A 15,093-nucleotide genomic window follows, 5' to 3' on the forward strand; every position below is an offset into this window, starting at 1 on the left:
TGTATTTCATAGCAAATGAGTGGTGTAAAATTGGTCTTTCATACAGCAAGTGCAAGCTGCAGGCCACTTGAGCAGTAGGGAAAAAAAAAAATAAATCAGACTGCCTCAGTGGCTTTGTCTACCGTGGGTGGAGGATGTAGCCACGCCAGAGGATCAGCAGATCAGATCTGAAACGCAGTCCTGATATGGGTCAACAGCTCAGTGGTCTCCAAGATAGCCCCTGAGGGCCAGCTATGGCATGAGCAGCTTTCCAAATGGCTGAGTGCAACGAGGAGGTCATCAGATTGCGGGCAAGGTCAAGCCAAAGTAGCCAGGGCAAAGACAGGAAAGATCAAGCAGGAATTAAGCTATTATCACCTCCATCCTCGTGTGAAACACTGCTTGGCTTTGAATTGTATATCTTTTTGTTTACAGTCCCCTTAATTAACTAGGGTAAAAAACATGCTTCTGTACCAAATGCTCGACAAGTAGTTGACAAAAAAAAAAAAATTTCAAACTATTTCACTGCATAAGAACAAGAATGTAGCAAGGATAAACGTATAAAAAATAAAGTTTGTAAAAAAAAAAAAAAAAAAAGTAACACTGAGGTTGCTACAGTTTTTATCATCACAGAAATCAGCAAAAAAAAAGCAGACACACAGGACTATTAATTTGATAGCAGCACGTACCACAAACATGAAACCGTACCCTGGTTCTGAAGACTTAAAATACAAGATCATTACATATGTTGCCAATGCTTTTATTTCTCCTTTAAATATGTATCTGTACAGCTATTCATTAGTTTCTTTCAAGATCAGAAAGCATTCGGCTTTCTAGAACACATTGTTTTCATTAGGTTACACAGAAACAATATGCTGGAAACTTCAAAACTACCTGTAATTTCTACTAGTTTGACTATCAGAAACTTTTCATAAAGCTTTTCATTACTCCAGAAATGAGTTTTCAGAAAGTTTTTCACTGTCACCATTATGATACATTTCTACAAAAGGAGTTTCTTTGTTATGTGATTTTCTTCTCTTGGCCATGTGCTAACATTTACCCACGGAAAAAGGGAGGGCAAACAGATGCATGTGGCCATTGGAAATGAGCTGTATTTAGAGCCCATTTTTAATGCTTTTATACGAGTGAAAATTATAACATTAGTTAAAGGAAAACAGTTTTTCCTAAAACCAGCAAAAACACCTGATCACAAAATATTAATTTTTATCAAGTTAACAAATATTCTTCATGTATTTGACAACTGCAGTCCTTAAGTGTCCTCCTCAATTGTATTTGTGGGGTCTTCTTTTTTCTTAAAATCTTTGAATCACATGCACAGACTGACACTAAGACAGCAGATGCTGACCCACATGTGCAACTCCAGAAATAACAGAACTTCTTGGACACACGAAAATGTTAAAAAAAATAATGAATGCACTTTTTGCTTCTTTTGCATGGCAGGAGGAATGAGTTAGTAAATGTTTTCACACAAACATCACATGAAGATGCAGGACCGGACTCTCTGAAGATGAGAGGCCAGAATGAAGAATCATTTAATATCTCACCCAGAACAGCGACAAGGACTGGCCTAACACAGGGCAAATAGAGCCTCTGCATGGATATTCTGTCAGCTTCTTACAGCTAAATGGTTCTGAACCAATCCATGCTTCTGATTTCTAAAATCATTCAGCGTGGGGTCTGTAGTTTTGTCTGCACAGGTTTTCCTTTGGCTGTTCTAAAACTGCTTCCTGGCAGTTCAGTGGATGGTCCCCAAGGCCATTTTGTGGAACCCAGTAAATGTTAGTTCCTTATTTGCTCTTCTGTGCACCCTTCCAGGTACTATCGACCTACATGATCATCACATCCTTTCTCAGAGATCTCTTTTTGCAAGCTAAAGGATCCTATTTAGTTTAGATTTGTTCCCTCTGGAGGTCTTCCCTTCCAACTAAAAAATTTGGTTCCCTCCCTGCTTTTTCTAACTCCGCTGAGTGAGTCCCTTCTGAAATTTTCCACACTAAGCACAGGTACAGAAATGGTAAAACTGCCCCACATTTCTTTTGTTTAAATTTCACAGAAAAAGCTAAAACATCTCTATGATTTGTTGAAGCTCTTGTTTTAGGACTTGTGTTTGGAAATTACTTTCTGAAATTTCCTTGTTGGAATTCACCATTTCTACAAGGAAGAGACAAGATATATCCTTATGGTAAGCAATACTTCAGTTGTTCTGCCATGCTTTTCACTACAACTGAAGAAGGAGCTCACAGACAATATCAACATAAATCTAGCACTCAGTACTTACTTAAAAAAAAACCCTGCCATGTCAGGATTCTCATTAAAATATTTATAAAATTCTGCATATAATTAAAGTACAATTTTACTCTAACAAAAATTGCCCTATAGCACATGAAAACAATGATTCCTAAGGAAAATTCACTAAAAATATTTTTCTACAAAAATGCAATATCAACAGGATGTCAGTTTAACAGTGGTAATTTATTTTCATATAGGCCACCATGCAAAAAAATATTAATACCAGATATTGTTTCATTAATGCAATTAAATGTTTGTGTTTTTTTCTTTTTTTTAGAAAATGTCTGATGCATTTTGAAGCAGAGTTATATGACCTCCAAAGATGTCTAGGAAAAATGACAGATCCCTAATCCTATTAAAACATTTATAAGATACCAAATTTTCAAACTAAATTATTTCACAACCATGTTAAGCAATATTAAGCCTATATATAACCTGTCAAGCAGAAAAATAAAAATGCATATTGGGAGTCTAGACTTTTACTCATATTGCCACACTTAATTTCTTCTGTTAAGGGACTTAAATGGCATTCAAGAAATATATACTAATCTATTAAATTAACTCAAATTACATTTTTTCATCACACATTAATGAAATAATTTTCAAGATTGTTGGGAAGTATAATTTCTCACTACCTATGAGCTTTCCTCCATCTGCTATATGTGTGTTATTTCTCACTAAGAAATTGTCAACTAAGAAATTGTCTCAAGACACTGCCTGAAACTCTGCCAACTTGTAAGAAAAATATTTTGGCAGGTTTCCATTAAAATTCTGAAGGTAATTAATGAAGAAATAAATTTTGTCAATGTTTAACCACTCTGTTATTGTTCTAAGTGATTATACCCCAAACATTTTCTAGTTTGAGAAAAATACTAAACTTCTCAGTAATTTACAATTAAGCAAAGAGAATTACAAAAAGTCCAGATATTTATTTAGTAGATTAAAGAAACATATGATAACCACAATTAAGACCTGATTCATTATTGATCAAAAAATAGATTTTATGGAGTCAATATCTCATTGAATAAAAACCTGTAGCTTTAAAGCACTTTAAATCCTGTTACACTCTCTATTTACATATGTATATATATATATACAGATATATATATGAAAATATGTTTTATATATATTTATATTGTTATATATATATAATTATTTTACTTTTTACTTAGAATCTAAGTAAAAGTATTGAATGGTATGTATTGAACATACTTATATACTAGGTAATTCAGGTTCATTTGACAGAGAAAGAGGAAGAAGTTGCATGTATAACTACATTCCTTCTCCTTTGGACTTCAGAAAACTTGTCCTTAACTTAGTCTAAATTTGTTATTTAAACACCTACACAAGGAGTTTAGAGCAGGTATTGAAACTCTTTGCTTCATTTTCAATACAGACATGGCTGGCTATAAAAAAAGCAGATCACAGATATTAGAGGGAACTTTCTGGTCCACACATCCAGATGGCTGTATTTTTAACTACTGTAATTCCCACAGATTACCATGCACAGTTCTGACTGAATTTGGAATATATTTTCTTCTTCTTTTTTTTTTTTTTTTTTTTTTTTCAGCTCAGCAAAGTATTTCCCTGTTATGGATCTTAGCACAATTTTACACAAAACCAAATCTTTTATGAAAACCTAATATCTGCATCCTAAATATGTTAAACATTTTACTACACCAGACATGGAGTTTGTAACTAAAAATCTGTATTTTTAGGTACTTGCTTCTGAATTTTGCTGGTCATTGCTCTTTTTGTAACTACTATGACATGAAATTTCTAATATAGAAAGGTCATGTTGCCAGTTTCACAGCAACTTTATTCAGTAACTTTTGAGACTTTAAACATAAAGCTTGATTTAAAGAACAACTGTCTAAAATTATGTTATGCTAATGAGTTTTACAATAAAGTTGCTGAAACAGCATTTCTGTACCTAAAATTCAGCTGTTTAACACTATGAGGATCATAATTTGCCAAACATACCTGTATGAGATACAAATTCAGATATTCAGTACCATTCCCTCAGCCTTACAATAGCTGCCACAGCTGTGAGTCATATCACAAGATTTCACAAATTAGTGTCCATTTTATGGTGGAACAATCTAGGACAGCATAATTGGAGTTTACTAATGTTTTCTTTAATATTATGGTCTCCTAGCATCTCTTTTTGAACAAAATTAATCAAATTCACCAAAAGCAACTCAAAGCACATGAAAAAGAAATAAATACAAAGCAGCAGAGGAAAAGACATAAACAGTACATAGCTCTATACTAGTGACTGTAGCTTGGTAAAAAATTGTGAAAAAATCAATTTAATTAAACCAATCTAATTTTCTTTTGAAAAGGAAGCTGCAGTAGTGGATGGTGAAAGAAGAAGTGGCAAGGTGTTGCTTTACTTTTGAGAAAGACCTCTGAGACTGCCCCAGTCTCCCAAGACATTCCTACAGGCAAACTAGAGAATGGAGATGAGACTGGGTTACAATAATGTGAGAGTAGCCAAGCTGGAAATCCATATTCCAAGAGCAGTTATCAATAGTTCACTGTCAGACTGGGAGGACATGGTAATGGAGTCTGCCCTACCAGTCAATAATCTCATTAATGGCCTGGCACAGAAGGTGCAGAAGTAAAATTCCAGATGACACTGAGAAGGCTACACAGTTGTTTGGAGGGCAGCAAGAGGATTTCAGGTGATCTTAAAATCTGTATATATGGTACTAACAACAACAACAAAAAAAAAAAAAAAAAAACCCTGAAAACAGTCAGCAAACTACATTGGAAAAAGGAAAAACACATGCAAAGCACAACATGGGTTACAATTAGTGCTGTTGTAAATATAATGAGAAATAAACTTATTGCAACAAGTTAACTGCCAAACCAGAAGGAACAAGTGCTTCTGAACAAGTGCAGGCAAATAATGCCAGGCTATGCAGGTTTGCTTTTTCTGTGGTATTAACAAAGCTAACCAGGATTGTTAGCACCAATAATGTAAATTAAGAAATAACTGAGTTAATGGTCATGCCTATATAGTACTTTAAAATTACCAAGTGGTACTCTCATAGAATTGAAATACATTCAGTATTCTTCAGTGCAGAATATTTAGCTTAAAAACACAAAGTTCATCATTTAAAGGCACCAGTCCTGAGATAATTAGTAAATAATGCCAGAGTGGTAGTGAGACACCAGTAAACTTCCAAAAGATTTTTAATTTGCATTGCTCAAATAAATGGATAGGGAGAACTAGGAAATTGAATTTGATGCCACGTACTACCTCTTGAAATTAAAATTTGTGAAGTTCAAGCAAAGGTTATTCTACAGATGAGCATTGGTTTCGTGCTTTGATCATCGATCAGAGGCTTTCCCAGGATATTGACACAGATTGGTTATGACCACACATATGCTTCAGCATTCTCTGCTGAAGTGATACCAGCCAGCAAGAGTTCTTTCCAAAGCCAGCTCCTGTTAGTCCTCCCTGTAACATAGAGTGCTTCCAGCTAAGATCAACAATAACCTTAGGACATTAGCATCAGTAACTGCATTCATTCTTTCCACACGAGAAGCAAGGAGAAATAATTTCTTGTAATCAGCTCAATGGCTCTAAGTGTCTCAATTTTTTCAGCTGGAAGAGGAACAAACCCTTCTTTTTTCCTTTGTGTCCCCTACTTGCTGATAACTACAGGAGCACAATCAAAGTGTTCCACTTTGTTCAAGCTCTTCCACATGAGTCAACTAAACACATTCAAGCAAAAGGAGGCTAAAATGTTGCAACTCTGCATGTAAAACATGTATTCTATATTTAGCCATGTATTTCACAACCACCTGCAAGGCAGAGCAACAAGTATCAGGAAACTTGGTTTTCACAGCTCTAATGAAATATGGAGAATACAGATGGAAACATTCAAACATTTTCCTTTCTAATTCTTTAAACATATCCTATGGAAATCTCAGTCTCATCCCCCTTCCTGGTTCCTCATCCTATCTCACTAATAGACTCCCGTAATCAATCTTAATACTCACTCAGATGCTTCACAGCAGTATCATGTAATTCACAGCCATTCACAGTCTCAGGAAGCTGTAAGCAACTCCAAGAGATCATCCTTTACAGTGGGGATGCCTCTAAAGGCAGTACCAGCTTGCACACATGTGATTTCCAAAAGTAACATAAGCATTTCTGAAACCCCCTCCCTACACTGATTGCCAGGGAAACATTCATTGCTTTTATTTTTCTGTTAGGAAGGTTATTTTGTTTCTAACCAAGATCTCCCTGATATTTAAGACCATTAATTCCTACTCTACCAGCAAGGGCAGTAGAGATTTTTTTTTCCCTTTTTTTCTTACAGCAGTCTCCATGTAATAGAAGAACACAAGCTCCTCCACAATCTGCTCTGCTTTAGAAGAAAAATAAGCATAGCTACTCACCCTTTCCCTGCATTCAATTTTCAAGACCTTGCATTGTTACCATTGTTCCAGTGTGGATTCTCTCCAACTAGCCTACAACTGTGGGTGCATTCCAGCTCAGACCAAATTAAAGCTGGGCAAAAGTGAAGATTTTTGTCATACATTTCAAAAGTTACATTATTTCCTGTTGATGTATGTTCCATGAAATGTTACTCACTATTGTTATACCACAATACTGTTAATTCACATGCACTGGTGATGTACTAGAACCCTAAACCTTTTGTTTTTCCCCACAGTAGATTGTTCCTTGTGTTATAACTATATGAGAACCTGCATGAAAATTACAATTATTACTTTTCCCTAATAAACTTCACCTAACAATTTTCTAAAATATTTTTTTCCCTTCTGCAAGAAGCGTTATCCATTTCACTACACTTCCAGTACCTTCCAATCTAATAGCAATGGAAATTGAGGCCTAACCTGGTATTATCAAGAAGAATTCTGCTCAGTACATCGTTCAATTTTAATAATGAACTGCTGGTAGCTATTCTGCAAATACAGTGGATTCTTTTAGACAGAGTAATCCCAGCTCACTCATAAGACAATGTAAAAAACTAAGATCATCATCTGCTTCTTCTCTGTTCATAATGTCTGTTACCTTTTCTCATCAGAAACTGTGATTGCTTTGACATAATCTCTTCTTGATAAACATGTGTTTCATTTGCTTGTCTCCAAGATATCTTCCTGGCACTTAAACACAGTCTGATTACTTGCCTAAGTATTTTTCTGTGAATTGTAGTTAAAGTCACCTCATAATTTCTTGGCTCCTTTTTTTTTTCCATATTAAATACTTGATTTGTCTACTACTGTTATCATTCTCCTTCTCCATTGCTCAAAAGAACCCTGAAAATGCCCTCTGAAATTCCATCTGCCAGTCTTGTGGGTTACAAGGAAATTAAGCCTATAATGACCAATTAAATTTGAAAAAAAACTAGTGTGTTTGTAATTTCTAAACTCTTCTTTCCCAATTTCATATAGACATTATATCCTTTTCTAAGTGGAATTAATTCCACCAGTCACTGATTGCCTTCGATTCTCACAGATGCAAGAAAGACATCCCTTTTTCAACACTGTCAGTTGATAATTTTTGCATTCCAGTAATTTGTTCACCAGCCCTTTCCTAAATTGCCTGCTCACCATAAATATGAGTGAATGATTTTGTGTCACTTAGGTATCTTGCTGGTTGCATGACATCCTTCAGTTAGACCCTGATTTTCTCCAAATTATACTCTTCCATCCTTGCTTCCATTAAAAAAATCCAACTCTGATATTAATCTACCTTCCTGGATTTGATCTTTCCCAGCACTGCCAGCATCTCTGTCTTCCTTGTTTTCCTCCCCAGTTCAAAATATTTCAGTCTCAGGGCTAAAAATGTTTGCTATAGTTTCACAGAAGAACTCACTGAAATATTCTCATGAAAGTAAAACCACGTGTCATCTCCCTTGCATCTTTTTCCAAATGGTGGGGTGGCTCCCAGTCTTCTTCCTTCCATCCTACACTCCCAGCTACAATAAAGGCAGAGGCAGTATGAAATACATTAACACCTTTCAGGAAATGTTTTACCTTGATGTCAGAAGTGTCACGCTGACTGTTGCGCCATGCTCTTGAAATAGACGAAAATGTCCTATCTGCATGATCAAACTTCCCACCTTGCAGATTTAGGAAAAGTGTTGTGAAGGGTTCCTAAATACATATAAAAAGATTAATTCAAAAAAAGCAATGCATCTCTTCAGAAATTTCAGGGTAAAACAAGGAATTTATTATTATTTTGGGTTCTGGTTGTGAATGATGCTATTTTTCTGGCAGACACATGATTAATAGCAACGGGTTAATTCTATTATTTAAGAATGAGAAATACAAATTGATCCTTGTTTGTTCAATAAAATGCTTTTTAATCTTACTCCATGCATACATATACACAGATAAAGAAAAGCAAATAAACACACAAGAAAATACTCAAAGGCTGAAGTAGAAACTACAGTTTGTGTCGGTTGTGACACAAATTGCTCTCAACAACGTGAACAAGCTCAGATACCTTAGATATTTATTAAACTAGCATGTAACAACAATAGTGTGTTTTACTTTGTTCAGGGTGATCTGTTAATCTAAAAGGTAGCATTCAATACTGAGAGCTTCAGGACTGTTATTTTTTCATATATAATTTAGGATTTAGAAAAACGTTTGGAAGATTTAAAAGCCACCTCTTAGTTAGAGAACACTTAAGCACATATTAGTGGATAATTGCTTGAAATTAGCTAAGCACTGTAAATTACTTCAAGGATTTATGTATGCTTGTACATTCTAACAAGCTTTAATTAATGATGTGCTGCTAATGCTTTCCCAAAGAAATTACTTCCTAGGAGATAAATCACCTTTCAGTTTTATTGAAAAATACATTGTTTAACCAATATATTATTAACATGTATGTATGCTCAAAGTTACTTCTGTAGATTTTTAAAAATTAATTATTTACATCACAGAACTTCATGATCATCAGAAATCAACTCTCACTCATTAGGAAGGGAAAATTAAATATATTAATTAATTAATTAATTAATTAATTAAGAACCACAAATGCTTGGTACTTAGTCCAGTAAGAAAATATGCAAGGAAGGGAAGTTAACCATGTTTAAAGTAGTATGTAGAATAAAAAGCAATTTTTAAGGAGAAAAACCTTTACTGATTTGAAAAGGCTGTACCAGAAAAACGGAAACTTTCTGCTTGAACTTTGGAGCACATTTCTCCTATGCTACTGATTGCAATTACTAGAAAATTTCAGTACTCTCATATACCCTTCAGTTTTAGTTTAGATTTTTGTTGCTTTCATTATCACTTAAAGGAAAAGCAATTTTCAAAGATATACTTACAATCCTTAACAACCACGTGAGTGCAAAACTTGCTGTTGAATAATGAGTGCCATAGTGAAATTTTGGGACCTGATCGTCTTCCCATGATTCGTATCTCTCAGCAAAGAACGCTGCTCTCTTTGGGTTCAAAGCTCCAATAGGCTGCGAGATTGGTAAAAATAAACTCATTAAGCAAATAAGATCAATGTGAATACTATCACATCATACTCCCCTTGCTCTTTTTGGTAACCAGAATTATCTGCATGCGCGGAGAAGAGTGGGTTTGGTGCTTTGCAAAAGCGGATTTTGGTTCCTGTAAGCACCCGAGGAGATCTGTGTACTTGGAACCAGGATTCCATGCACACACACACACAGCTGCTTGGAAAAAATCTCCTCTGCATTGCTACAGGCTCCATTTACTGCTTATTCAAGTCACTGACTCCATCCAATTCACAGTGGAATGTCTGAGACAAAGCGTTGTTTAACTTGGGTGCCTGTGGATATGTGTGCATGTTGGATACACTATTAAGCAAATAGTAAGCAGCATTGCAAAACACTTTTTTGGACTTTTTTTGGAGAAAAAAGTAGTGATTGATGGGGTGGCAGAATATTAACAGTGGACTTGGAATTTTGATATTACTATTCTTGTTTCTATGCTTTCTATTTGTCACCTCAGGCCAAATTTTACTTAATTCATAGAATTTTAACCTTTGAAATAAATAAATGAAGGATCAGCATTTCTATATAAAACATTGATATAAAAGAAACAACATATGTATGACTAAAAATGTCTATCACATTTTAACCAATACTATTATTCTTTGTTCACTGCTTACCTAGAATATAAACACACAGAGATTTATTTAAAAGTAGGAAACATAATATTTTGCTATCTATAGCTATGCATTTCCTCAGCAGACTTTTGTATAAATGATTTGAAAAAACATACGTCACACAAATCACTGAGAAACCCAGAAGTGAATTTAGCATTCCACATGTAAAATGCTGTAAGAGTTCTAAAATATCTTTGGATATATATGCAAAATATGTATGCACTACAATTTTGTATACAGATTGAGCACACAGTATGTATTAATGTAAATTATGTTCATCTGTATGAGTGCATTCAAATATAAGCAAAGAATAAACATGAAACAATATTTCCTTCTCTCTCTTCTTCAAGAATAAATATACTTAAGAATACACTACAAGGTGAGGAAAAACTTAAAGTCCTTGAACTAAAGTACCAGTAACCTTAACTTTAATTCAAGCAGAGTTAAAGCGAAAAACTCACTCTGCTATTGAGATTATGATTATTCAAATAATAATTCTTCTTTGCAGCTCACGTGAAATTTGGCATACAAGCTTCAAAGTATTTTCTCTTCTAGGACAGATAAGATCTCTGAATGACCTAAAATCCAATCTTACATTTTTTACTTAGAGCAGCTTTCACATTGCAGTAGGATAAAGAAAAACATCTTAGGTTAATTACTATTTTTGCAGTTCACTAATTTGAAATATAACCCTTTAAAAGAAGTTGTTCCTGTATAAAAGGATTTTTATCTGATTTAGCAAATTTATTCAAGGGAAGTATGAAACTGACTCCAAGAAGTCTCTTTGTTACAAGAACCATTTTGGAATCTCCATCTGTACTGGTTTTCCCTAAAGACTCAGATATGCTTGAGGGAGAAAAAGAAAAAAGAAGGTAATTTGTAGACAAATTATACAAATTAAAAATAGGAACAGTGTTGTGCTGTATGGTTCTGTAACATTTTATGTATTCTCTTGATCTGCCTCTATTATTACTCTCCAAATGAGTATAGCCCAAATCAATAGTTATAGAATTACATTCCTTTAATATAAAGCTAAACCCAATTAGAATTGATTCCATTCTCTTTTCAAAAAATAAAGAAAAGGTATCATGCAGAGATCTATATAGCCAGAATCCACAGTATTGATTTTAGCTGTTATTGTTACAGTTGGTTTCTGAAGCCTGCAACAGGACAACTATCAAGACATGTCACATTTATTTGCAACCAAATAAAAAAAGTCCCCAAATGAAAAAAGCTTAGGGAAAAAAAAAAAAAAAAAGAAGAACTGTGGAGCTGTGCACTGACAATGATACACTATCAGCTTACTCAGAGAAGTTACAGTGGGAATACACACATTGAATTATACATTACACGAATACACTGATTTATTGTGGTAATAACATCCACCTCATTAAAAGATTCTGCTTTGCTGCAGTTGGAGGGCTACATATTGTTTACTGCTATAAATTAATGGCAGTGCACAGAAGACTGTAGAGCCCTTCTAACAATAGATCTGTAATGACAGTGCTGTATATCACAGCTTCCCCAGCAGCTTCATAATAAAATGGAGACAATGTATTGGGCTAATACATTCTACCAGGCAGGCCCATATTTTTCTGACAACTGCTTCTAAGGATGAGGTGATTCTACTGTGTTACACTGCACTGGGCAGAGTTAACTACAGAATAAAGAAGAAGAAAAAAAAAAGGAATTATTTGAAAATTCTCAGTTATTTCGTATCACAAAATTAACAGGGAATCATGATTACACACTGTATTCCCTCCCCTGTGGGTAAATGTCAGGGGGAAAAGAGGAACTCTAAACTAAGCTGTGCTAGATGTAGCTGTTAGATGTAGCTGTGAGATCACAAATTTACACTGCTCGACACAATTTCACTATACCTTCTAAGGAAGGATGAGCTGAAAAGCTTTCATATCCTGAAATTCCAGAACGTATTTTATTTGCAGCACCTCTTTTCCCAGAGGAAAACCAGATATTAGTTCACCAATAAAAAATGCTTATTTAGATGAAGAGGGGAAAATGACAAGTAGAGAAAGAAAAATTCCAGTGAGCAAAAAATACGAGATTATAGGAGTAAAAATGAACAACAAAATCACTGATGGCTGCAAAGTTTTCAAATCATATTGAAAAATGAATGATGTGTATGGTTTTCAAGTCAGTGTTCATTTAAAAAGAGGATCCAAACTGGGGCAAGAATTGGCTTTTGTAAAGTAGCTTTTGTTTTCACTTTTTCCAAGGCATGATCACCTGTTTTTTGGCCCAAAGTGGTTGTTGCAACAATATGTGCTACAATTATGAAAGTTAAAAGCCATTTTTAACAAAACAATACAAAACAACTCATTTGATATTATTTTTTTCAAGTACTCTCAAATATAGGAATACCTCAAAATAAATAATTTCACATTTTTTACCAAGAACTGAATATAGTAAATCTCAGTCTTTGGACCAAACTTGCTTGCTTCCTTTGAAACATAACAAAGAAAAATGGTTTGCTGAAAAATAACTGAGAAAACACACTGACTCTTATCATCTACTCTGTCAAATATGTCCAGACACTGTGGTGTACACTTTTATTTGTTAGTTCTTACTCTTGCTCTGTGCCAGGCATTGGAGCACTGACCCATCTTGCCTCTGCTTCCAGAAGAGGCCTCATTGCACCCAACAGAAGAAAGCAGAATGTTCACTGCTCCTCTACAGAAGGCAGAATCTCTCCTGGATTCTGCCACTCATGTTCAAGAATACATAAATTTTGGAAATTTGCTAATGATTTTAAATAAACAGATTGAAGTCTTCCGAAGAAAGAATTACAGTATGACTATTTATAGTCCTACATTTAAAAAGATAAGAGGTGCTTTTTACTCCTATCTAATGTGCTTTCGTATTTTAAATAGTGTTGCTCCAAATATTTCATAACTTCATTATGAAAAAAGGAAAGAAATTAAAAAAAAAAAAGAAAAAATAAGGGAAAAAAAAAAGTGTTTTTCTTTGTGATTTCTTTCACTGTTTTCTTACCCACATATAACCAGGTATTTGTATTCCTGTGAATACAATTTTTTGTGTTACTGAATCATGTTTGGTAGCATCTTTGCCAAGTATGATCTTTGTTTCCCATACATCTTATTTTCAAGATGACTATCTGGTTTTCATTACTGATATTTCTCATATTGGGCCTAAAGGACCAGGGGGACACTTAGGTCATCTCATCTAGCCTTGAGCTTGTGTGACAAGAGGTTAAATGCCTTTGCATTATATGATTTTGAGTCCAACTATTTATACTTGATTACAGCACAAGCTGTACTTGGCCAAGCTGCTTTCCAGGAAGGCATCTGACTCCTGAGTATGTGGACAATCTGCTACTTTTCTTGGAAGCTTTTTCTTCTGATAACTCTTACCCTCATTCTAAAAAATATACGTATTCCAGTTTGGTTATGAATGTACTGATGTGTTATCAAAGAGATCTTACTAAGCTTCTCTCTGACATATTACAAAGTCTCTACTTGCCCAGTATATTCTGAATTTAAAGATTCTTACAGACTATAACTAGACTTTTTAATAAACATAAGAAGTGGAGCTCTTCAGGTCTTCCATTTTAAGGCATTTCTTCCACCCTTAAGATTTCTCTGCTTGCCCACTTATCAATGTACTCTAACATTCAGGAAATTGAAATGTGTTCAGTGCTTCATTGTTGGTTTTCTCCATAAATATGCCAACTGCTGCAAACTCTGCTGCACTCATACCTTGCTAAGTTACTTTGTGTGTCACCAACATAAAATTGACTGAACTAACCAATACTTGCATTATTGTCAGTAGGACATCCTGATCACTGAGTAAAATTTCTTTTTCCCCAACAGAGATGCAAAGACAAGATGCAAGGGTTTAACTAAACCCAAACTTTATTCACTTAGATCAGCTGGGAAATATCTGGGAATAAACTCATATAGTGTAGATCATTACTATCTCATCTGTCATTTTTGGGTTTGAGAACAGCCAAAAAATGCTATTCCCACCTCTCAACCTAGTCTCACTCACTGCTAGGCCTCACCATTCTTCCTCTCAGATAACTGTCTATGGTTTCATTAAAAATTAGGTCCCTTCTTCTTAGAGGGCATCTTACTTTTAATGCATATCTAACTCAAACTAATTAAAGAACCATATCCCAAAGAAAACAACAAACACAATTATCTGCTGAACTGTTTGAGCTACACTCATTGATCAACCAAAGTGTCCTTGAGCTGTAAGATTTAAAAAATGGAAATAATTTAACAAGGATAAAAACAGTCCTTACCAATTCATTCACAAAAAAACCACTGGTTTCACAGCAGATGCCTCCCAAAACCTACATCAAAGACTAGGCTAGGAGGGGGATATACGAATTTGGATAAATCAAAATTTACCTGAATCCAAAGTGATAGAACTTGACAGAACTTTTTTGTTCTTCGCTGGTAAGCATTTAAATGATACACAATAATCCTGAACTGATATGCTATTTTTTATTATTAATTATGAATCATAATTTAGTCACTTAAGAACATGAACAGCTCCTTGAATTTCATGTACTTAGTTAAATAAGGAATTCTCTAGTTGAACTTGTATACACAATGTTAAAACTGCAATAATTATGAATATTAGTGAGTATACTCTACCTATTTTGATATAAACACATCATCACA

The 15,093-nt window shown here is 34.5% G+C and overlaps 1 protein-coding gene across 1 annotated transcript in view; it reads right to left on the reverse strand.

The window, feature by feature from the left end:
- LRBA (LPS responsive beige-like anchor protein) overlaps positions 1–15,093 on the reverse strand; it is a 365,433-nt gene that overhangs the window by 91,737 nt on the left and 258,603 nt on the right. The window contains exons 44-45 of the mRNA XM_053974943.1: positions 9,612–9,752; positions 8,308–8,427 (exon numbers count right to left, since the gene is read on the reverse strand). Coding sequence (XP_053830918.1) covers positions 8,308–8,427; positions 9,612–9,752 — 261 coding nt within the window. The remainder of the gene's footprint in view (positions 1–8,307; positions 8,428–9,611; positions 9,753–15,093) is intronic.

The sequence above is a fragment of the Vidua macroura genome, chromosome 4 (assembly GCF_024509145.1).
Source record: "Vidua macroura isolate BioBank_ID:100142 chromosome 4, ASM2450914v1, whole genome shotgun sequence".
Classification (NCBI taxonomy): Eukaryota; Metazoa; Chordata; class Aves; order Passeriformes; family Viduidae; genus Vidua; species Vidua macroura.